This window comes from Salvelinus fontinalis, unplaced genomic scaffold (assembly GCF_029448725.1).
Source record: "Salvelinus fontinalis isolate EN_2023a unplaced genomic scaffold, ASM2944872v1 scaffold_0564, whole genome shotgun sequence".
Classification (NCBI taxonomy): domain Eukaryota; kingdom Metazoa; phylum Chordata; class Actinopteri; order Salmoniformes; family Salmonidae; genus Salvelinus; species Salvelinus fontinalis.
This window is the reverse complement of record NW_026600773.1, coordinates 99,766-126,341: the sequence shown is the minus strand read 5'-3', so window position 1 is coordinate 126,341 and position 26,576 is coordinate 99,766. Positions and strand designations below refer to the sequence as shown.

Sequence of the window (26,576 nt, the reverse complement as noted above, 5' to 3'; positions counted from 1 at the left end):
ATCGATCCCGCTCCAGAGTACAGGCCTCGGTGTAACGCTCATTCCTTCGATGATAAACGCGAATCCGACCATCAGTTGTGCGTGGCCACACAGTCATGGGTGAACAGGGAGTACAGGAGGGGGCTAAGCACACACCCTTGAGGGGCCCCCGGGTTGAGGGTCAACATGGCAGATGGGTAGTAATTTAACTTTTTAAATCTAATTTTAAAACATACAATCTACCTGCAGTGAAGCCGCTCAACATTTACATTACATTCAGTCCTCTAGCAGACACTCCCATCCAGAGCGACCCACAGGAGCAACCAGGCTCAAGCGCCCTGCCCAAGGCCACAAGGACCGAATCTCCACCAAGTCGAACTGGGGACCCAAACCAGCAACCCCTTGGCCACTGGCCCTAGCTCCTAATCATCAGGCCACCAACCATCCAAGATCCCCCCAACAGCTCCCCCCCCCCCCGAAGAACCCCCCCCCCCCCTCCCCCACGACTCTCCAACCCCAAACCCCTCCCATCCCCCCAAGACACCGTCCCCCTCCAACCCAACCAAAACCACAACCACCCAATGCACCAACAAAAATAACTAAAGAGAAAAACAACAGAAAACAACAATGCTAAAACAAAAGACATCGAGGACAACAAACATCTAAACAGCAAGGCCAACTGTATATGTTTGAGGGCATGTGTGGCACTATTTACTTGTGTATATGTGTGTATGTGTGTTTGAATGTGAGTGTGTGTGTGTATGCATGTGCAGATGGGTTGTTACCTACCCTCACCACCTGGGGGTGGCCCGTCAGAAAGTTCAGGATCCAGTTGTATAGGGAGGTATTCAGTCCCAGGGTCCCGAGCTTGAGTGGACTATGAATGCTGAGCTGTAGTCAATGAACAGCACTCACATAGGTAATCCTCTTGTCCAGGAGAGAGCAGTGTAGAGTGCAATAGAGATTGCATCATCTGTGGATCTGTTGGGGCGGTATGCGAATTGGAGTGGGTCCAGAGTGTCTGGGATGATGGTGCTGATATTCACCATTACTAGCCTTTCAAAGCATTTAATGTTTACAGATGTGAGTGCTACGGGACGATAGTTGTTTAGGAAGGCTGCCTTTGAGCTCTCAGGAGCAGGGACAATGGTGGTCCGCTTGAAACATGCCAGCTGGTCTGAGCATGCTCTGAAAATGCACCCTGGTATTCCATTTGTCCCAGCTGCCATGTGAGTGGTAACCAATTATGTGTATAAACTCTGGATTGCTAATGCTATGTATTGGCCATTGAGAGGCTTTGAAGCCACCGGTCGGCCATATTGGCTCTCACCTGTCGGAGCAGTCCTCCATAGGAATTAATGGAATTCTACAGTATTTCAATTAAATGTTTCATGGACAAAATTACACGTATTTAATACGTTTGTTGTTGTAGTGGGGGCAGTAACATTAGCAATCTCAAAAAATTATACTTTAAGGAAAATGTTTTATATATTTTGTCATGTTTTATTTTTATGTTTAACTCACATAATATAAGGTGTCTGTAATATAAAAAAACAATGTAGGCATTAATAGTTAAACCACTGTTCCCCGGGCGCGGATGACGTGGATGTTGATTAAAGCCCCCCGCACCTCTCTGATTTTAGAGGGGTTGGGTTAAATTCGGAAGACTCATTTCAGTTGAATGCGTTCAGTTGTACAACTGACTAGGTATCCCGCTTTCCCTTGCACATGATGCATCCATTTCTGTGCTTCCAAAATATTTTTTACAACCGTGGGGGAGTGCGGATGGTTTCAAAACAGCGCCCCCTAACAGTCATCTAGTGTTTATATAAATAATTGGCGTTAACTGAATAACTGCCAATGGTACAAATAAAGTTTGTTTTATGGATTAATTATAATGAATCTCAAAGTCTACAATCCATAACAAATTAGCCTCTAAAAGTTTCCCGACATTGTTTGAGTGAGAGTATTGTTCTGATACGAGAGACTAACGATACGCTTAAGTACACGTAACGTTACTGTACAAGTCATCGTATGACATAGGAGGAAGTGAAGGCAGCAGTTGCAAGATATAGTAATTTTGCCAGCTAATCTTAGATACATTTTTTTATCCGAGAAGATATGTCAGCAAGCATGCAAATTAAGGTAATAACGTTCTCCTGTTGAAATGTTTGACTTCTCGTGACAAACTGACCAATGCATTATGCACTAGCTAGAATGTTACAATTCTACAGCGATACACGTGTCACGTTATGCTAGCTATTAGCTACCCAGGATATAGCTAGGTCGCTAGCTAGCTATATCTACATGGACAACGTTAAACTCAAACGTCTCAAGTATACACTTTACAGTTTGCAGAACTAGTTAGTGCACTAGCAGCTAGCTAACATCATGCTAGTAGGCATCCGCTAGCAGTCAAACTGTATCACGTATTTCACCATAGCGCCCTGCCCAATGCCAGCCACTACTGTAGAATGGTCATTGACGTTACTCCACTCCAATGCACCTACATAGCTATTAATTTATGTGACAGGTCATAGTCAAGAGTGTGACTAATGACATGTATATTCTTGCTAGATTGGAATCATTGGAGGCTCTGGCCTTGATGACCCAGACATATTGGAGGGAAGGACCGAGAAATATGTAGACACACCTTATGGAAAGGTAAGTTCAAATTCTAAATATCCTATGTGGTAGGCAGGCAGGCTGTCTCTGCTATGAACAAACAGTCATGTGCACCTTTGAATGATGCACGATACCGAAATCTCCGCCATTTTCTGGTTGCTAAAATTCAAATAGTTCTCCTAATTTCAGTGTGACAACTAGCATGTATAGTGTTGAGAATCATTGTACCATCCAAACCGCTGGGAAATATATTTTCCATAACCAAAAATATTTTATTTTCAGCTGTTTTGAAACTGGTGTACAACACCGAAGTAAAAGAATCAAACGAAATTTAAACTCGAAGCATAGAAATAGCACACATAGAACAGATGTACTGCTTCTTAGACTTGCTTTCAATGAGAATGACGGATCCATTAATATGTGAATTTGGTTGGGTAGCACAACAATTACATATTGCAGCTTTAAAATTACAAGTACCACCAATCTTAGTCCTGAATGTGGAAATGCTTTCCATTGTGTACAGCATAGCCATTACTAACCTAATATTGGACGAAAGGAGCTTAACATTACTCCATAGGCCAAGGACCTTGTGTCAGGGTTCCCCAACTGGCAGGCTGAATTTAGCCCTTGGGTGTAATGTTAGGCTCTGAGCAACAACAAAGTTTTGAAATTATGTTGTAATCAAATATTATATGTTTGGGCTTCTTGCGGTCAATTTGCAGTCTACAAATGATTTGTACTTCAGGGGAAAGGAGATGCCTAGTCAGTTGCACAACTGAATGCATTCAACTGTAATGTCTTTCTCATTTAACCCAACCCCTCTGAATCAGACATCTACTTCATCAGCACCCAGGGAATTTGTTGTGGTTTGGGTTTAAGGGCAGAAGGGCAGATTTTTCAACCTTGCTGGCTTGGGATTTCAAACAACAACCTTTCGGTTACTGGTCCAACGCTCTTAACCGCTAGGCTACCTGCCGCGGTTATGTTCCGGCCCCCTGGCCATCCGCTAAAGAAAAAAATTGGCCCGCGGCATGATCTAGTTGATGGTCCCTGACATGGATGTTATGTTTAAAGGGAGAATTAGCCCTGGAAGCAAAAACGGCTAAATACGCCATCTAAATGTGAGCCAAGGAAAGCCCACTGGCCAAACCCTTCCCTAACCCGGATGGCGCTGGACCAACTGTGTGCTGCCCTATGGGGCTCCCGGTCACAGCTGGATGTGGGATTGAACCCCAGGCTGTAGTGGTGGTTAAAACAGTCTACAGTAAGTGTATATTTTGATGTGATATGAAAGCAGAAGATTTATGTTCCTGAGTGTTAGATTGCTGTGCCACTCGGGAGGCTCAATTGCGGTATGGTTCTAGAAACATAAATCCCTCTGCTTGCATGTCACATGAAAATATACACTTGCTATTTTAACACAGTTGCAGCAGACAGTATTTTTCAGTGACAACACATTTGTGGTGTCTGTCTTCCGTTTACACACAGGTGTTCGGAGACACCGATAGTTAATTAGCACAGGTAGTCCCTTCTGTCAGTTTTCAGTAAACATGGAAATATAGCCGTGTGGGAACCCTATAAAGTCGTTTATCAATTTACCTTTTTGTTTTATGCTTCCAAAACCGTACCGCAAGCGATGCGTGTTAATGTTCAGACTGAGCGTAGTGGCTCTTAACAAACTCCCCTCTACAGAAGACGCCTTCCTCCAATGATTCCTATGTGTAATGGAACTGAACTCATTACACAAGTCATTGGCTATCTAGTGTGTGTAAGCGTAACTGTTAAGTGTAGTTTGTCAACTGGAGGCACACACAGCGTGTTGATACTGTGCAAGACTTATACAAAATGTGTAGCTTTTTTATTTGAAAGATTTTTCTTGCTGTTATGAAAGATAAGGGGAATATCGGCATAGGTTTCCAAAACCAGTTTGAAAGTGATGTTTATTGACATTTCTAAACGTTAAAACACAGTGACTGTAGTTCACATGGAGCCAAATGTGGACAAATGTAACTGAGAAGGGTTTTCCAGAGCTACATAGCCACGCACATTTACATAAAACAAAATGGCCCTTGTCTCACGATTTGTTGATTCAAATTATATTTGAATTTACTCTGCCGATTGTCCATGGGGTTGGTCCTTCAGCTGGTCAAACTTTTTGACAAAATATCGACAGGAAAGTATTCTTAAACAGACTTCAAAACTGGGGTCTCGGAGAATGTGTGCTGCAATCAAGATGTTTGCTCATGTATGTGATGCATGTATGTTAACCAAAGTCTTGCAGGTGTTTACGTGGTTTTGCGCATGTGCCAGGGGATCGAAATTTCAACGGCAGTAGCCGGGTATAACATTTTGACCAGCTGAAGGACCAACCGCACAGATAACCTGTAGGATTATGGAAAATATATTTCACAGGGGTTTAGATGCTACAATGATTCTCTACACTATACATTGCTTGTTTTGCCACAAACTAAAATTAGGCAAATTATTAGAATTTTAGCAACCAGGAAATGGTGGTGTGATTTCCGCATAGTGCATCTTTAAACTTAGAATCGTTTACTTGACTTTTATACTCCTAGAAATTGACTCCTTAAAATAATTTAGTCTGTCAAGTTTGCCACCGGCGTGCTGCTGTGGGAAGTAAAGCGGAAGTCGAATCCATCACTTTCGTTGTTTGGCTGTGCCCATAGCAACATTTAGAAAATGAGGTGGATACCAATGATTGGTATAACAGTCTGGTTTATTAGACAACACCAATCTCTGCGTTCCAGTGTAATGCCAATCTTTTTTACCAGCTGAAAATTGTGCTTTAGATCCTACCTAATGCCATCTTTTCTATTTTTCCCCTGACAACCCAACCAGCCTTCAGATGCCCTTATAATGGGGAAGATCAAAAATGTTGAATGTGTGCTCCTTGCAAGGTAAGCAGTGGAATGAATTGGAGAATCTCAATTGCATTCTCTTTGCGTCCTCTCTCCTCACCTACTTCTCAAAACCCATTGGATGAGGCGAGGAGAGAGGACACGAGGAGTATGCAATTGAGATTCACCCTAGGTGTACTGAACCAGATGAACTCCTCCTGTTTCTTATGAATTTGCGCCATCTAGTGGCTGTGCGTTGCAATTTTAAAACATATTTGACCTGATCTCTTCTCCAACACCCTATAGCAGGGGTGTCAAACTCATTCCATGGAGGGCCTAGTGTCTGCAGGTTTTTGGGTTTTCCTTTCAATTAAGCCCTAGACAACCAGGTGTGGGGAGTTCCTAACTAATTAGTGATGTTAATTCATCAATCAAGTACAAGGGAGGAGCGAAAACCCGCAGACACTCGGCCCTCCGTGGAATGAGTTTGACACCTGTGCCCTATAGGCTAAACATTCCCCCAATACCAAATCCACCACTAGCCCTCTATGTAGATGTCTAATAATCAGATAGGTATAGTTAGAATGATTTTTTTTTTTTTTAAACAGCTTGCCCTTTTTATAGGTGGAGTTTGTAAACGTATTGCTTAGCCTACACATACAAATCCTTTCAGAGATACAGAAGTTTCTAGGGGATTAGGTGCTATAGGAGTCGATTTAGTGATTCATTTTCAGGCTTTTCACTGTCCTTCGGTAAATACTGAAAACTATTCACACTCCCCATTATACTGGTCCCCAGGCATGGGAGACAGCACACCATCATGCCAACCGACATCAACTACCAGGCTAACATCTGGGCGTTGCGAGAGGAGGGCTGCACACATCTCCTGGTCACCACGGCCTGTGGTTCCCTCCGGGAAGAGATCCAACCAGGAGACATCGTCATCATCGACCAGTTCATAGACAGGTGAGTGCCAGAGTTTCCTTGGCCTGGAATCCAGGACTCACCGAAGGTTGAATCCATGATTGAAATGAGAATGAAAGCAGTCTGTTGGACATGGTGGTTGCCAGTGGTTAGTTCAGTTGTTGTCTATTGAGTGAGTCCAAATCCAATGCTTCCCTGGTGTATATATACTGTTATGTACACTGAACAAAAATACAAAATCAACATATAAAGTGTTGGTCCCATGTTTCATGAGCTGAAATAAAAAATCTCAGAAATTGTCCCTATGCAACAAAAAGCTTATTCCTCTCAAATTTTGTGCACAAATTTGGTTACATCCCCGTTCTCCTTAGCCAAGATAATCTGCAGGAATGTCCACCATTTCTCTACCATAAGCTGCCTCCAACTTCGTTTTAGAGAATTTGGCAGTACGTCCAACAAACGCAGACCACATGTAACCACGCCAAGTGGGTGGGCCTATTCCCTCCAAGGCCCACTCATGGCTGCACCCTGCCCAGTCATGTGAAATCCATAGATTAGGGCCTAATTTATTTAAATTGACTGATTCCCTTATGTGAACTGTAACTCAGTAAAATCTTTGCAATTGTTGCATGTTGCATTTATATTTTTGTTCAGTAGGCTATGTTTGACTTTTACTCTATATCTGTAAATGCTATCAATTGATAAGTCTAGATATTGTTTATGTTTCTACCTACTACATACCTGATGGAGTATAAATAGAACGGTACATGTGTCATGGCCAAACAGAATGTTTGTAAAGCCATGGAATTACAGTAGGAATGAGAAGTCATCAAGAGAGAATCTCAGTAATTTGAAGAATTATTCCCAAGTCACTATCTCTGAAATGGGCTGGTCTGGCTCAGACAAGGATTTCTTCATCTCTCAACCATCTTTCTCCTGTTTATGTTCAGACAGTGCGACATCTATCTCAACTGATAACATTCAAAAGAACTTGCAAGTTGTCCATTATTTTCCCTTCCAAACAGTGACTGGTGCAGAGTGTGTGTGTACAGTATTCCAGCCTGGGGCAAGGCAACAACAAAGGCGATGGTGTCAAACAGAAACAGATGGTGGCATCCAGGCTCACATTACTCATCTCTGAAGACCACATTCTTTGACTGGTATTTCTGATAGTCCACGACTCAACTATCATCCCACTGCCACCCACTGTTCATCTGTCTCATTTCCTCATTCCCTAAAAGAACCAATAAGAGAAGGAAAGAGATTGTGTCTCATGATTGGTGGATAGGCGACACTTTGAAACGGACTCTGCACTGAGGGCCCGGGACTTGTCTGTGTGGCGGAGTACAGCTGCCACGTGTCACGTTGTGGCTAGAGCTGCGTCCTGAGAGGAAACCAACACTTTTTTTTAAATAACTGACAGGACTCGTAGGGTTTTAAGGGCTGCTGTTTTGAAACGGGGGTTTCCATTTTTTTTTTTTTTTATGTGGTTTTGTAGTTTCTTGTGAATGAGAAGGACCGAGAGGTTTTGAATGAACTGAGACCTAGGATCTGATGAGGTTGTTCTGTTGACTGGCTGGTTGACACCTTTTGTAGGAAGTGCTTGTATTACCTGAAGCGTTGTGGAATGTGCTTAGGGCGTGAATTGTGACATACCGAAAGTTCAGTGGGTCTATCCTCCATGTCGTAGCTGTGCATAAGGTTCGACTTTGTTTCAGTGAAAGCGATGAACTCAAGAGAAATAGGCCTAGGTGGAAGGTATTTGCATCACAAATTGATCTCATTTGAATAAGGATGCAGTGAGGCGATCACGGGGAGTAAAACCATCATGACTGTTCAGTTTTGAATGTTATCATCTTTGTCAGTCTATGGGAATACATTTCAGTAACAGGTCGTTTTAATACTTCAGCGTGAGTCATGTTTCCCACGGTTAGGATAGACCTCTGGACGGCCTTCAGTCCGTGGCCAGATATGATATCATTTCAGCTCTAGGCCCGGACAGGCAACAGCAGAGTCCCAACAGTCAGCAAAGCTGATTAGCATCTTGTTACTGTACGTACGTAGGCCTGCACCACACCTAGGAATCAACACACCTAGGAATCAACACACCATTCACAAGTGTATCCTCTCTGGCCGTTCTCACTTTCATTAATAATGAAACAGAAATTAGACGCAGCAAGTTGTCAGTAAGTTTGTCAGAAATCTGTGTGGGATGATTCCCAGTTGAAGAATTCCCTCTGCTTGTTCCCTCCTGGTTCAAGGGACGCTCCAACCAGGATTTCAGAACTCTATCTGGAAATGTTGCAGCCCAAAACACATGTGATGGCCATCAGGTGTAGCACTGATAAAACGTGCTGAATTTCAAGTTGTTTGGTGGCCAATTTTCTCTACTAGTAATAGACTTTTCTAAAGTGCACAAGCGTTCATTGTTTTGATTGGATGGTATTTTTAGGACGATTATCCAATGTGTTTGCCTTAGCAAAGAAATACTGAATAAATGTAAGAAATAATGCATGCTCACCTATTCCCCCCCCCCCCCCCCCCCCATCTCTAGATTCCAAGTTACCACACACAACTCTACCCATTATTATATCAGAGTGGAACATAACTCCTCTCATTGTCCTGAGGGTGCATTGCTGTATTGAATTGTCAGTAGAATTCTATGCAGTGGACCGTAAATTGAGAATGTGTTCATGAGGCAGTCTTGTTGATTGAGAGTGCAGTGCACACAAACAGCTTTGTCTCCAAGCTCTGTTCCTTGTCCAGTAAGTCAAAACGTAGTGCCTTGAATGAGAAGTAACTGATCATTTCTGCACCCCTCCCTCGGATTGCCACCTGACATTGACTCCACATCCTCTGTGTCTGACATCTGACATTGACTCCCCATCCTCTGTGCCTGACATCTGACATTGACTCCACATCCTCTGTGTCTGACATCTGACATTGACTCCACGTCCTCTGTGCCTGACATCTGACATTGACTCCACGTCCTCTGTGCCTGACATCTGACATTGACTCTCCATCCTCTGTGCCTGACATCTGACATTGACTCCACGTCCTCTGTGCCTGACATCTGACATTGACTCCACGTCCTCTGTGCCTGACATCTGACATTGACTCCACGTCCTCTGTGCCTGACATCTGACATTGACTCCACGTCCTCTGTGCCTGACATCTGACATTGACTCCACGTCCTCTGTATCTGACATTGACTCTCCATCCTCTGTGTCTGACATCTGACATTGACTCCCCATCCTCTGTGTCTGACATCTGACATTGACTCCCCATCCTCTGTGTCTGACATCTGACATTGGCTCCACATCCTCTGTGTCTGACATCTGACATTGACTCCACATCCTCTGTGTCTGACATCTGACATTGACTCCACGTCCTCTGTGCCTGACATCTGACATTGACTCCACGTCCTCTGTGCCTGACATCTGACATTGACTCCACGTCCTCTGTGCCTGACATCTGACATTGACTCCACGTCCTCTGTGCCTGACATCTGACATTGACTCCACGTCCTCTGTATCTGACATTGACTCTCCATCCTCTGTGTCTGACATCTGACATTGACTCCCCATCCTCTGTGTCTGACATCTGACATTGACTCCCCATCCTCTGTGTCTGACATCTGACATTGACTCCACATCCTCTGTGTCTGACATCTGACATTGACTCCACATCCTCTGTGCCTGACATCTGACATTGACTCTCCATCCTCTGTGCCTGACATCTGACATTGACTCCACGTCCTCTGTGTCTGACATCTGACATTGACTCCACGTCCTCTGTGCCTGACATCTGACATTGACTCCACGTCCTCTGTATCTGACATTGACTCTCCATCCTCTGTGTCTGACATCTGACATTGACTCCACATCCTCTGTGCCTGACATCTGACATTGACTCCACATCCTCTGTGTCTGACATCTGACATTGACTCTCCATCCTCTGTGCCTGACATCTGACATTGACTCCACATCCTCTGTGTCTGACATCTGACATTGACTCCACGTCCTCTGTGCCTGACATCTGACATTGACTCCACGTCCTCTGTGCCTGACATCTGACATTGACTCCACGTCCTCTGTGCCTGACATCTGACATTGACTCCACGTCCTCTGTGCCTGACATCTGACATTGACTCCACGTCCTCTGTGCCTGACATCTGACATTGACTCCACGTCCTCTGTGCCTGACATCTGACATTGACTCCCCATCCTCTGTGTCTGACATCTGACATTGACTCCCCATCCTCTGTGTCTGACATCTGACATTGACTCCCCATCCTCTGTGTCTGACATCTGACATTGGCTCCACATCCTCTGTGTCTGACATCTGACATTGACTCCACGTCCTCTGTGTCTGACATCTGACATTGACTCCACGTCCTCTGTGCCTGACATCTGACATTGACTCCACGTCCTCTGTGCCTGACATCTGACATTGACTCCACGTCCTCTGTGCCTGACATCTGACATTGACTCCACGTCCTCTGTATCTGACATTGACTCTCCATCCTCTGTGCCTGACATCTGACATTGACTCCACGTCCTCTGTGCCTGACATCTGACATTGACTCCACGTCCTCTGTATCTGACATTGACTCTCCATCCTCTGTGTCTGACATCTGACATTGACTCCCCATCCTCTGTGTCTGACATCTGACATTGACTCCCCATCCTCTGTGTCTGACATCTGACATTGACTCCACATCCTCTGTGTCTGACATCTGACATTGACTCCACATCCTCTGTGCCTGACATCTGACATTGACTCTCCATCCTCTGTGCCTGACATCTGACATTGACTCCACGTCCTCTGTGCCTGACATCTGACATTGACTCCACGTCCTCTGTGCCTGACATCTGACATTGACTCCACGTCCTCTGTGCCTGACATTGACTCTCCATCCTCTGTGTCTGACATCTGACATTGACTCCACATCCTCTGTGTCTGACATCTGACATTGACTCCACGTCCTCTGTGCCTGACATGTGACATTGACTCCACGTCCTCTGTGCCTGACATGTGACATTGACTCCACGTCCTCTGTGTCTGACATGTGACATTGACTCTCCATCCTCTGTGCCTGACATCTGACATTGACTCCACGTCCTCTGTATCTGACATTGACTCTCCATCCTCTGTGTCTGACATCTGACATTGACTCTCCATCCTCTGTGCCTGACATCTGACATTGACTCCACATCCTCTGTGTCTGACATCTGACATTGACTCCACGTCCTCTGTGCCTGACATGTGACATTGACTCCACGTCCTCTGTGCCTGACATGTGACATTGACTCCACATCCTCTGTGTCTGACATGTGACATTGACTCTCCATCCTCTGTGCCTGACATCTGACATTGACTCTCCATCCTCTGTGTCTGACATTGACTCTCCATCCTCTGTGTCTGACATCTGACATTGACTCCACATCCTCTGTGTCTGACATCTGACATTGACTCCACATCCTCTGTGTCTGACATCTGACATTGACTCCACATCCTCTGTGTCTGACATCTGACATTGACTCCACATCCTCTGTGTCTGACATTGACTCCACATCCTCTGTGTCTGACATCTGACATTGACTCCACATCCTCTGTGTCTGACATCTGACATTGACTCCCCATCCTCTGTGTCTGACATCTGACATTGACTCCACATCCTCTGTGTCTGACATCTGACATTGACTCCCCATCCTCTGTGCCTGACATCTAACATTGACTCCCCATCCTCTGTGCCTGACATTGACTCCCCATCCTCTGTGTCTGACATCTGACATTGACTCCACATCCTCTGTATCTGACATTGACTCCACATCCTCTGTGCCTGACATCTGACATTGACTCCCCATCCTCTGTGTCTGACATCTGACATTGACTCTCCATCCTCTGTGCCTGACATCTGACATTGACTCCACATCCTCTGTGCCTGACATCTGACATTGACTCCCCATCCTCTGTGTCTGACATCTGACATTGACTCCACATCCTCTGTGCCTGACATCTGACATTGACTCCCCATCCTCTGTGTCTGACATCTGACATTGACTCTCCATCCTCTGTGTCTGACATCTGACATTGACTCTCCATCCTCTGTGCCTGACATCTGACATTGACCACATCCTCTGTGTCTGACATCTGACATTGACTCTCCATCCTCTGTGTCTGACATCTGACATTGACTCCCCATCCTCTGTGTCTGACATCTGACATTGACTCCCCATCCTCTGTGTCTGACATCTGACATTGGCTCCACATCCTCTGTGTCTGACATCTGACATTGACTCCACATCCTCTGTGTCTGACATCTGACATTGACTCCACGTCCTCTGTGCCTGACATCTGACATTGACTCCACGTCCTCTGTGCCTGACATCTGACATTGACTCCACGTCCTCTGTGCCTGACATCTGACATTGACTCCACGTCCTCTGTGCCTGACATCTGACATTGACTCCACGTCCTCTGTATCTGACATTGACTCTCCATCCTCTGTGTCTGACATCTGACATTGACTCCCCATCCTCTGTGTCTGACATCTGACATTGACTCCCCATCCTCTGTGTCTGACATCTGACATTGACTCCACATCCTCTGTGTCTGACATCTGACATTGACTCCACATCCTCTGTGCCTGACATCTGACATTGACTCCACATCCTCTGTGCCTGACATCTGACATTGACTCCACGTCCTCTGTGTCTGACATCTGACATTGACTCCACGTCCTCTGTGCCTGACATCTGACATTGACTCCACGTCCTCTGTGCCTGACATCTGACATTGACTCCACGTCCTCTGTGCCTGACATCTGACATTGACTCCACGTCCTCTGTGCCTGACATCTGACATTGACTCCACATCCTCTGTGCCTGACATCTGACATTGACTCCACGTCCTCTGTATCTGACATTGACTCTCCATCCTCTGTGTCTGACATCTGACATTGACTCCACATCCTCTGTGCCTGACATCTGACATTGACTCCCCATCCTCTGTGTCTGACATCTGACATTGACTCTCCATCCTCTGTGCCTGACATCTGACATTGACTCCACATCCTCTGTGTCTGACATCTGACATTGACTCCACGTCCTCTGTGCCTGACATCTGACATTGACTCCACGTCCTCTGTGCCTGACATCTGACATTGACTCCACGTCCTCTGTGCCTGACATCTGACATTGACTCCACGTCCTCTGTGCCTGACATCTGACATTGACTCCACGTCCTCTGTGCCTGACATCTGACATTGACTCCACGTCCTCTGTGCCTGACATCTGACATTGACTCCACGTCCTCTGTATCTGACATCTGACATTGACTCCCCATCCTCTGTGTCTGACATCTGACATTGGCTCCCCGTCCTCTGTGTCTGACATCTGACATTGGCTCCACGTCCTCTGTGTCTGACATCTGACATTGACTCCACGTCCTCTGTGTCTGACATCTGACATTGACTCCACGTCCTCTGTGCCTGACATCTGACATTGACTCCACGTCCTCTGTGCCTGACATCTGACATTGACTCCACGTCCTCTGTGCCTGACATCTGACATTGACTCCACGTCCTCTGTATCTGACATTGACTCTCCATCCTCTGTGCCTGACATCTGACATTGACTCCACGTCCTCTGTGCCTGACATCTGACATTGACTCCACGTCCTCTGTATCTGACATTGACTCTCCATCCTCTGTGTCTGACATCTGACATTGACTCCCCATCCTCTGTGTCTGACATCTGACATTGACTCCCCATCCTCTGTGTCTGACATCTGACATTGACTCCACATCCTCTGTGCCTGACATCTGACATTGACTCTCCATCCTCTGTGCCTGACATCTGACATTGACTCCACGTCCTCTGTGTCTGACATCTGACATTGACTCCACGTCCTCTGTGCCTGACATCTGACATTGACTCCACGTCCTCTGTGCCTGACATCTGACATTGACTCCACGTCCTCTGTGCCTGACATGTGACATTGACTCCACGTCCTCTGTGCCTGACATGTGACATTGACTCCACGTCCTCTGTGCCTGACATGTGACATTGACTCCACGTCCTCTGTGCCTGACATGTGACATTGACTCCACGTCCTCTGTGTCTGACATGTGACATTGACTCTCCATCCTCTGTGCCTGACATCTGACATTGACTCCACGTCCTCTGTATCTGACATTGACTCTCCATCCTCTGTGTCTGACATCTGACATTGACTCCACATCCTCTGTGCCTGACATCTGACATTGACTCCACATCCTCTGTGTCTGACATCTGACATTGACTCCACGTCCTCTGTGCCTGACATGTGACATTGACTCCACGTCCTCTGTGCCTGACATGTGACATTGACTCCACGTCCTCTGTGTCTGACATGTGACATTGACTCTCCATCCTCTGTGCCTGACATCTGACATTGACTCTCCATCCTCTGTGTCTGACATTGACTCTCCATCCTCTGTGTCTGACATTGACTCTCCATCCTCTGTGTCTGACATCTGACATTGACTCCACATCCTCTGTGTCTGACATCTGACATTGACTCCACATCCTCTGTGTCTGACATCTGACATTGACTCTCCATCCTCTGTGTCTGACATCTGACATTGACTCCACATCCTCTGTGCCTGACATCTGACATTGACTCCCCATCCTCTGTGTCTGACATCTGACATTGACTCTCCATCCTCTGTGTCTGACATCTGACATTGACTCCACATCCTCTGTGCCTGACATCTGACATTGACTCCCCATCCTCTGTGTCTGACATCTGACATTGACTCCACATCCTCTGTGCCTGACATCTGACATTGACTCCCCATCCTCTGTGTCTGACATCTGACATTGACTCTCCATCCTCTGTGTCTGACATCTGACATTGACTCTCCATCCTCTGTGTCTGACATCTGACATTGACTCTCCATCCTCTGTGTCTGACATCTGACATTGACTCTCCATCCTCTGTGCCTGACATCTGACATTGACTCCACATCCTCTGTGCCTGACATCTGACATTGACTCCACGTCCTCTGTGTCTGACATCTGACATTGACTCCCCATCCTCTGTGCCTGACATCTGACATTGACTCCCCATCCTCTGTGTCTGACATTGACTCCCCATCCTCTCTGTCTGACATCTGACATTGACTCTCCATCCTCTGTGTCTGACATCTGACATTGACTCCCCATCCTCTGTGTCTGACATCTGACATTGACTCTCCATCCTCTGTGTCTGACATCTGACATTGACTCCCCATCCTCTGTGTCTGACATCTGACATTGACTCCCCATCCTCTGTGTCTGACATCTGACATTGACTCCACGTCCTCTGTGTCTGACATCTGACATTGACTCCCCATCCTCTGTGTCTGACATCTGACATTGACTCTCCATCCTCTGTGTCTGACATCTGACATTGACTCCACATCCTCTGTGCCTGACATCTGACATTGACTCCCCATCCTCTGTGTCTGACATCTGACATTGACTCTCCATCCTCTGTGTCTGACATCTGACATTGACTCCACATCCTCTGTGCCTGACATCTGACATTGACTCCCCATCCTCTGTGTCTGACATCTGACATTGACTCCACATCCTCTGTGCCTGACATCTGACATTGACTCCCCATCCTCTGTGTCTGACATCTGACATTGACTCTCCATCCTCTGTGTCTGACATCTGACATTGACTCTCCATCCTCTGTGCCTGACATCTGACATTGACCACATCCTCTGTGTCTGACATCTGACATTGACTCTCCATCCTCTGTGCCTGACATCTGACATTGACTCCACATCCTCTGTGCCTGACATCTGACATTGACTCCACGTCCTCTGTGTCTGACATCTGACATTGACTCCCCATCCTCTGTGCCTGACATCTGACATTGACTCCCCATCCTCTGTGTCTGACATTGACTCCCCATCCTCTCTGTCTGACATCTGACATTGACTCTCCATCCTCTGTGTCTGACATCTGACATTGACTCCCCATCCTCTGTGTCTGACATCTGACATTGACTCTCCATCCTCTGTGTCTGACATCTGACATTGACTCCCCATCCTCTGTGTCTGACATCTGACATTGACTCCCCATCCTCTGTGTCTGACATTGACTCCCCATCCTCTGTGTCTGACATTGACTCCCCATCCTCTGTGTCTGACATCTGACCTTGACTCCACGTCCTCTGTGTCTGACATCTGACATTGACTCCCCATCCTCTGTGTCTGACATCTGACATTGACTCCCCATCCTCTGTGTCTGACATCTGACATTGACTCCCCATCCTCTGTGCCTGACATCTGACATTGACTCCCCATCCTCTGTGTCTGACATCTGACATTGACCACATCCTCTGTAGCTGACATTGACTCCCCATCCTCTGTGTCTGACATCTGACATTGACTCCCCATCCTCTGTGTCTGACATCTGACATTGACCACATCCTCTGTATCTGACATCTGACATTGACTCCCCATCCTCTGTGTCTGACATCTGACATTGACTCCCCATCCTCTGTGTCTGACATCTGACATTGACCACATCCTCTGTATCTGACATCTGACATTGACTCCCCATCCTCTGTGTCTGACATCTGACATTGACTCCCCATCCTCTGTGTCTGACATCTGACATTGACCACATCCTCTGTATCTGACATTGACTCCCCATCCTCTGTGCCTGACATCTGACATTGACTCCCCATCCTCTGTGTCTGACATCTGACATTGACTCCACATCCTCTGTGTCTGACATCTGACATTGACTCCCCATCCTCTGTGTCTGACATCTGACATTGACTCCACATCCTCTGTGTCTGACATCTGACATTGACTCCCCATCCTCTGAGTCTGACATCTGACATTGACTCCCCATCCTCTGTGTCTGACATCTGACATTGACTCCCCATCCTCTGTGTCTGACATCTGACATTGACTCCACATCCTCTGTGCCGCTCTGAGACTATTCGTCATCACCTCCAGTCCACCCATATGTGTTGTATATTGATAGTCTACTGTTACAACAAGCAGGGGCACTCTCTGTTGGGCAGAATGGGGAACTAACATGTTCGGACTTGTTCCGTCTTGTCCCGCTGCGAATCATGTGACCATCAGCATATTTCTGAAGGGTTTACTTGATGATTATCTTAGTCAGTGAGTTATTTGTTTTGCCCCCTGCTCCTGTTCCAAACACTGTTGGCCTGTCTAGGTTAGCTAGGGTTTCTCTGCTCCGCCGGTCTGCTGGGAGCATTAACGGATCACCATGCCTCAAAGACAGTCTCTGGTCTCCCCAGTTCTGTCTCCCTCTTGCTTTGCACCACATTACAGTATGTGGTCCTGGACAGCTGATGTGTAGTGCTAAGATGAGGTATATTTTACAAACTACAATGAGTGAGATACAATACATAGCCTAATTATAGTCTCTCTCTGCTTTAACTGACAGTAGCCAATGTTCCTCCTCGGGAGTCTTGTTGACATTGACAACAGTAGGTTATTTCTCAAACGTGGCAGTTCTGGAATGTTCACGTTTTAGTTGGGTGGGGAGGGAGGGAGGGAGGGGTGGGTCACTACACATTTCCTGTATAGAATGGTCCTGGAATGCCATGCTGCCTCAGCATTTCTGGAATGTAAGGTCCCTGTGTATGGTAAACAAACCTCACCGTTTAGTAGTCGGCTCATGTACACTCACACTAACTACGATGTACCGGTTCTTCTTAATGTTCTCTGTAACAGCTGATTTACTCTGATGATGTGGACACTGGAGAGACCTGTTAGCAGAGCTCTCACTGTGACACCCAAAGCAGAAATGGGTCATTGTCTGTGTTGTGTAACTTCAAGCCTCAGTAAGAAATGTCCCAGGCCATCTCCATTTACTGGTGTGACCAAATGACTCATTGGCTCCTGTCACTGTCCCTACAGTCTAAATATGTGTTCCTCCTGTCAGCGTCCCTACAGCCTAAATATGTGTTCCTCCTGTCAGCGTCCTGACAGTCTAAATATGTGTTCCTCCTGTCAGCGTCCCGACAGTCTAAATATGTGTTCCTCCTGTCAGCGTCCCTACAGTCTAAATATGTGTTCCTCCTGTCAGTGTCCCGACAGTCTAAATATGTGTTCCTCCTGTCAGCGTCCCTACAGTCTAAATATGTGTTCCTCCTGTCAGTGTCCCGACAGTCTAAATATGTGTTCCTCCTGTCAGCGTCCCTACAGCCTAAATATGTGTTCCTCCTGTCAGTGTCCCGACAGTCTAAATATTTCCTAGTAACATGAGGACAAGGAGTTGTCTTTCTAAGCTTGCGTTTTCTCAGTGTAACGTTTAGGCGGTAGGTAGCTTCAGGGCCCGGGGTAGCACCTCGCAGCAGCCGGTTTCTGGGCTTGCTCATTTGAGCAGAGACTGGGTAGAGAGAGTGTGTGAGGGAGGGGCATGTAGAACTGGCATGTGGCCTGGGTGGAACCCTGACTCAGCGCTACAGCTCTGGAATCTGGAGGGCAGCTGCCTGTCGGCATGGCGACATGTTAAATGCTGGCTCAGCCCATCCTCACCACCCCTTGAAATATGAAATGCATAACCATGGCAGCAATTGAAATGAAACAGTTGAAAGAATATGGGGAAATTATTAGACCAAAGTTGAGGACACAACAGTTCTGACACGAGACTGAATCCAAACATTACACTGTTGATGTTATGTGCATTTTACATTTACTGTACTTTTCGCCACATTTGTTGATAATGAAATCTGATCATATTCTGGATACATTCAGTAACATAAGAACATTCCTGGAAAATGTGGGGTAGGTGCAACATAAGACCAAAATAATGACACGGGTTTGAGTGAGCGGACTAACTGGTTTCTCCAAGTGGCCACACAACTTTCCAAAGTGTACACAGTTCATATGTAATTTCAATGCACTTTCTGACAAGTCTTTTGAGCTCTTCTAGCTGGTCTGTTGAGGAACTAGAGCAGCACACTTGTTTTGAACACAGCCCTGCATCCCCGCCATCACACAATTACTGTTTACGCAATCAAAAACCGTCCCATTTATAAATCGCATCTGGGACAGGTGGGCATCATTTAAAAGCTGTTGTATTGCCAACGTGGCTAGCTAAGTTATAAAATAGGATCTTACAACTGTACATCAAACAGTGGTCATGAACGTTGACACTGTATATGACGTGATTTTTATGATATGGACATGTGAAGTGCACATTTGGATGGATGTTTGGATTGCTTGTATGACATCAACGCAGTATTTATTATAATCCTCAACGTCTCATCTTTCAAAATACATTTTCCCTCACTCAAGACAACAAAACATGTGCAAAAGTTTCCCAATTAGCAGGAGGTATGGGGACAACTTATTGTGGCGTGTCAGTCAAACCCATACAGCGCTGAGCTCTGTTACATGTTACTTGTACAGCCACTCTGATCTAATTTAGGCATTTATCAGTGCCCAAATCGGTCATTTTCAATCTGTATACGGGTGCGAGTGTAAAGGGTTAATAACTAGCCTCCTCCTCTTAAGGGTTTTGGGGGGATTCCAAGCAGTAATTTCCAGATTTAGTCCACATTGCTAAACAGTTTGGCTCGTTTCAATGTATCCAGCCATGAAATATTTTATTCTCAGTTTCTATGGGGATTTGTTTGTCTTATGTATTGTGAGGGCCAGCTGTTGCAAAGCACCGGCTTGTTATTAAAAGACCCTGATCATTCAGCATGTATTAGTCATTGTGATGATGACTACTTGTGGATTAGAATCACTTTGTTTTCGCTACAGTGACAGGATGAATGCCTTTCACATTCAGACACCATTTTTGCCACATTGCACAACTCAAACCTTGAAAGAGAGAAGAATACCAACATTTGCTGTAGAATTTAGTCACTCTGGGCCCACCCTGATAGAATGTAGTCTATTTATAGTATCTTAAAATGTATTGTATAAAGTATTTTGTGCACTGCGAGGAAACTTAAAAAGTCAGACACGAAGTGTTAAAGGGAAGAGAAAATTCTCCAAGTTCTCATTTTTATCACCAGAATAACTGCCAGCAGGTACATGTTCTTGTTTTGCCATGGTAGCAGAGTTGTTGAACCCAACCCATGTCACTAACCTGTCATTTCCTGTGTGTCCTCCCTCCCTCCCAGGACGACAAAGAGGGCCCAGACGCTGTACGACGGGCGGCCCACCAGTCCTCCAGGCGTGTCTCACATCCCCATGGCTGAGCCCTTCTGCACCCGGACCAGAGAGGTCAGTGTCCACGGCCCCGTTCCAAATCAACCACTAGCACCTAGACCAGTGTCTGTGGCCTGGTTCCAAATCAACCCCTGCCACTACAATGTAAATGTTGTAGTGGCGGGTGTTGCCTGCTGGGGAGTGAGTGAATGTTATGTCATTGGAACACAGACTGCTCGTGAGGGGAGTACGGCTCACAAATGGCTGGAACAGAGTAAATGGAATGGTATCAAATACCTGGAAATTGTGTTTGTTTGATACTGTTCCATTCATTCCGTTCCAGCCATTACTATGAGCCTGTTCTTTCCAATTTAACGTGCTACCAGCCGCCTGTGCATTTTAACTTTTTGTTGCTGTGTTTGGTGTGTAGTGAGGCTCTGCATAGTTATTTCCTTCTTTCTAAGTGCTCATAAAACATAAAAACATGGGCGTTGACAAAAACACTGACCAATCTCTCCTAGAAAATGACGTCACACCTCTCCCTCCCCATGCCCAGGTGCTGCTGGAGGTGGCGCGCGGCCTGGGGGTGAAGTGCCACCCGCAGGGTACGGTGCTCACTATCGAGGGCCCTCGCTTCTCGTCGCGTGCCGAGAGCCTGATGTTCCGCCAGTGGGGTGCCGATGTTATTAACATGACCAGCGTGCCCGAGGTGGTCCTCGCCAAGGAGGCGGGCCTTTGCTACGCCAGCATCGCCATGGCCACCGACTACGACTGCTGGAAGGAGCATGAGGAGGCTGTGAGTTTTTTGTTTTGTGGAAATTCTCTCCCCATTGTATTTTTTTTATTGATTGTATGCTCTGATGGTCTTGCGACCGAAAGCTTAGCCTTATTCAATGAAATGTGTGCATTGATCCTGAGTGCGTGGAGACTTTATTCCATGACATATTTTTTGATAGGAAAGTTAGTATGAGAGGACAGGGAAGACAGGAGGAGAGTGTCAAACACGCAGTGGGATGGATACACATCGACGCCCAACGGCGACAGTCGCTTGTCAGCAACCCAGGCCACAGGGAAGAAGCTTTTACACAAGTGTGTGTGAGGTTCTGTAACAGTTTCGGGGAGAGATGTTTTGGATTGTCCTCAATTTTCAGTTGCACCACAACACAGATTATCTGGAAATTTGTTACGCAAATGCACCCGTTTCACTAAGATGACGCATTCATGTAATGCATGTGGTCAACTGTCTTGTTACTTGGTAATATGTCTTACATCCGCTTTCACAGCAGTTGGACATTTCCAACTGCAATATTAGGCAAAAAATGAGTGGCTAAGAACTGAAATGCGTCAGAGCTTTTTATTTTTCCCATCGTAAAACACTTACTGCTTTCCTTGTTTCAATTTCTCAGGGCTCCGGTCTTTCCCACCAGATTCTTGACAAGGTGACATGATATTTTTGCCTCGCGTGGTATTTAGAAAGAGTCAAATCAAATGTAGGTTAGCGGTCACCGTCAGTGAATTCCATGAACACTTTTAGTGTAGATTGATTTCTCTCTGAATTTTGAGAACTAGACTTTTTTTCTTAATATCCTGTGTGTGTAGTTAGTCACTTCCCCATCAGTAAGAGCCATTGTTTGGTAGTGTGTCTAAAACGTCCATGACATGAGGGCTGAAGTGACCGTTCCGTTTCTAAAACGGCTCCCAACGTGTACTCCAGTTGTCACACTGACCTAGAAGTCAACTCAATCTGATTTAAATGCATTTATATTCGTACATAAGCAAAGCAGGAATTCAAAATGTGTCTATCAAGTTAAGAACTAAATAGTCACATGCCTTTGTCACAAAGCTGTAGCAAAACAAATGCAAATAGTATTTTTTTCGGGATTTGAAATTGCACAATGACATTTTGTCTGGTATAAATTTCCTCCTCGTCAGCGTTTTACAGGCAACTGTTTACGTTTCTAATTCTTCTGCCTGATTATTATATCACTCTGAAGTACCTCATGCGCGCACACACACACCCACACACACACAACAGCTTCCGAGTGAGTGACTCACCCACTCTCCAGTTGATAAATTATGTCTGGGGGAGGCTCGGCTTCCGTGCCCTTACCCGACTTCCCCTTCCTAGTTCCTGCAGCTGACCTCCTGGCCACCCTTCCCCCTCCTGTTGCACACCCTCTCGCCACATCCTTCCGCCCTATCTACTCCTTCCCTCCCTGGCTCCCGCCCTCCCTCGCTGTGAGCCTGCCAGCCTCCGCTGTGAGCCTGCCAGCCTCCGCTGTGAGTCCTGCCAGCTGAGGTTGAGTCACCGGTATACAGTTGTCCACAGGGCCTGAGAGATCTCAACAAAACAGACCCTCAGTTCAGGGGTGTTTTCATTAGGGCACACATCAACAAAAAAAATTTTTTTTTTGCTTGTCACATGTGGCCACTGTGCTACATTTCACAAAGTAACGTCTCATGCTGTAGTGCATCAACATGTCATTAAAAGGTTGTATAAGTGAATGTCCCTTGAGGAGTACCATGGTAACATACAATCTTGGGTGGCACACCCCAACTGTATCGTCTTGTTATAAACGGCATGCTGTCTGGATCTGCATGGCATTTAGCCTAGTCGACAGTGAGTGTAGGAACAATATCTGAATTCACCATAGTAATTATCTCAATGTACATGTATGATTCGATCAAATTCTTTACATGTTTTGCTCCAATCTAAATGCTGTTAATAGTGAAAAGGATTGCCTTAACCTGCATTGCCTCTATAGAATAAGATCAACATGGTTATCATGGCTTTATAGCCATATGTATTATAATGGGTTCCTATCATTACTTACATATGGCTACTTACAGTACAGTATCACATCTTGATACAGCCCTTGCTTGGTCAAAAGTAGTGCACTAAATAGGTGACCAGGTGCTATTTGGGACACAATCTTGATGTTCTTGGAGCTGCTGTGTCCAAAGTCTCCATGGACACATCACTCTCTGTCTGACAGAGAGATGGATACCACTCCCTAATGTGTTTCAGTTATTATCATGTGTTGTCATTACCACTGATGACTAGGCGGTAATGGAGTGAAGGACACAGGTAGGAAATTACACAACAAGCAAGGGTTTAACAGACCATTAGATTATCTTTAGTGATTTTCATACTCCCTTTTACTTGAGCTGTTAGCTATACCATGCTGTAAGGAGTACAGGTGTGTTTCGCACGGTCTTATTTTATAGTCTTATCTAAGCAAACAGTCCTATAGAAATCACTCCACGGGCTAGCTGCCAATGTTTACAGAGGATGGGCCTAGCTTTCAGAGCACCCCGTTTTACACTCTGCAATGTGTAAATCCTGAAACGCATGAAGGCGCAAAACACATGGGAAACGTTGTATGAAATAAATGCCTGCTATTGAACCATGCTCATTGCGCACTCAAACTGGACCTGTAGGCTGTCTGTGTGAACTGGGCAAAAGAGAGGAGCTTTAATTCACATATGTGTTTATTTTGTACCTTATTTTGTACCTAATATTTCAACTGAGGCTTGGGTTTTATTTTTTATTTATTTTTGCGCTCAAGTTCAAAATGAAGTTGACGTTCGAATGCGGTTGCCTGGAGACAATCACGAGACGGGTAAGAAAGGAAAGTGAAAGTAATGTTGACAGTAGCTCCAGGTCTTAACGAGTCCAACCGGCTGTGTGGCTGTCCAGGCGTGGCACTACGATCTGTCACGATGACTCTTGTCAGATTACTGAGGTGTGAATTTTCATCAGCAATAGCAATGGGCGATAATATCATGGATTAAGTAAACGCATGTAATTACACAACAAGCAATGTATTTGTGTGTTCAGGAGGGCGTTTTTGTTGTCAGTTGCCACAGATAATTATTTTTATGAACCGCCTGCTTCGAACAGCCTTGGTTATACTGTAAAAACTAACTTTGAATATATATTTAAAAAATTAACCCTTTAACTAGGCAAGTAAATTATTATTTACAATGACGGCCAAACCCGGATAACGCTGGGCCAATTGTGCGCTGCCGTATGGGACTCCCAATCACGGCTGGATGTAATGCAGCTTCGATTCGAACCAGGTACTGCAGTGGAGCTTCTTGCACTGGGATGCAGTGTCAGACCACTGCGCCACTCGGGAGCTAATATTACTCTTCTTAAAATGAAAGAGAAAAAATGGTGTCGCAGGCCGGATATTGACAAGAAGAAATGTACTCATTTATTAACAACCTAACGTTTTGACAACGGTATTTTGTAAATGTTTGCGTTTCACATAGTGAGGCACCTCCTTTGGTATTGCAAGTGTTTAAGGCTGTCAGTCGCCATCTTTCTCCATATTCAGAATGTGACTAGAATTTACCGAGATAAGCACCTCAATCCCACACAAAAAAACGTATTCATTAAATGTATTTCCTGGTTGTCCCAGGTCTGCGTCGACAACGTCCTGAAGACTATGAAGGAGAATGCCAACAAGGCCAGCAGTATCCTGCTCACTGCTATCCCCTTGATCTGCAACCAGGAGGACTGGACCCACACCATAAAGGCTCTGAAGGTAATATTTGCCATTGTAATATGCCCGGCTCATCTCTACAGGGGGGGTTTAATAGAATTAAGCAGAATAGAATAATTAAACATGATTTATCCTCAGGCAATTAAGTACTTAATTTTTTTCCATCTTACTGAATATTTTTCCCTACTCATCAACCTCACCAAGTCAACGTACAACACAAAATGTGTAACCATATGGGTATGTAGGAGAGCTGGTGCTGCTCAGGGTCTTTCTACCAGGTCAGGCGCTCAGTAAGCACATTCTCAGTGAGTTACTCACTGCTTATTCTCAGTTACTCATTCTCACAGTTACTCACTGCAGAGTCAGCCTGCATCCATATTGAATAGTTATTGGGTGATAAAATGACCTGTCCTGATGCCTTAACATGTCAGGCTTCTGGTCTGTATACAAACGGGTGTTAAAGGGGATGTATTTTAGGACGTCTAGCTCTGAACCTACTGAATCCTGCTTATGGAATTAATGGAATAGTCCCAAAAGTGATGAAATAAATGCTATTTGAACCCAGGTATGGTGTTGAAAGGGATTTCCCTCAGGACACCTGGCTCTGAACCCAATCAGCCATAATGTGAAGGCCCTTAGGCTTACCCTCGCTTTGTTATTCCTCCTCAATGACACTTCAGTCAGTGAGATGGTGACTGCAATTTGACGCGCTAAACAGAAATTCCAGTATGGCATGCTTCGTGACGCAAACACTCAAAACTAACGTATTAGTTTGTTTTACTAACAGATTGCAATATGTATATTTCCTAAACTGTTTTTGTTAGTACCTCTGCTACTATTTTAGTGTGTTTCTGTGTTTGGTTTCTTTCAGGCAACAGCGCAATCCTCAATAATGCTACCGAAACAACACTGAGAACCACCGAAAAGCCCCTCTTCACCCCTGTATATCAGAGAATGACTTGCAACACACCAGCCACCAATACCAACAATGGATTCATCTCGCTCTCTCTCGATTCCTCATCAGTGAATCACAATAAAGTGCCTGATATGCATGTTTTCAGTACTGTACATTTGCCAGGATTTCACAACACATTTGAGTAACATTACATCGTTTGCCAGAAGCATACCATCCTGAATCCCACTGCTGGCTTGCCTCTGAAGCTACGCAGGTTGTTCATGGAGGGGAGACCAGATGCTGCTGGAGGGTGAATAGGAGGCATTCTTCTGGTAAAAAAAAGCTCCCAAGGCAGTGATTGGGGAAATTTCCCTGTGTATGGTGCTGTCTTTCAGATTGGATGTTAAATAGGTGTCATGACTCTGGTCACCTAAAAGATTCCTGCTAAAATAAGGGTAAACATTTCTCTATCTTTATTACATTGTCAGTATTTCACTATAGTTTGTATACTGTTCATTTCAGCCATGTTTTCATACTGTAGATACTAAAATGTATTTAATTACTCATTAAAGTATGTCTTCTGAAAGGTTAAA

At 45.4% G+C, this 26,576-nt stretch overlaps 1 protein-coding gene across 1 annotated transcript; it reads left to right on the top strand.

The window, feature by feature from the left end:
* Positions 1-1,976: 1,976 nt before the first annotated feature.
* Positions 1,977-26,576, top strand: mtap (methylthioadenosine phosphorylase). Its single transcript, XM_055914423.1, has 8 exons — positions 1,977-2,124; positions 2,557-2,643; positions 5,464-5,522; positions 6,261-6,428; positions 20,550-20,652; positions 21,134-21,373; positions 25,005-25,130; positions 25,960-26,576. Exons 1-8 carry the CDS (start codon positions 2,101-2,103, stop codon positions 25,999-26,001), a joined length of 849 nt encoding a protein of 282 aa, XP_055770398.1. The 5' UTR covers positions 1,977-2,100; the 3' UTR covers positions 26,002-26,576.

Coding starts and splice junctions, on each gene's coding strand:
- mtap (XM_055914423.1), top strand. CDS start 2,101: ATGTCAGCAAGCATGCAAATTAAG. Junction 2,644..5,463: donor TAGACACACCTTATGGAAAG/GTAAGTTCAAAT, acceptor CAACCCAACCAG/CCTTCAGATGCCCTTATAAT. Junction 25,131..25,959: donor ACACCATAAAGGCTCTGAAG/GTAATATTTGCC, acceptor GGTTTCTTTCAG/GCAACAGCGCAATCCTCAAT.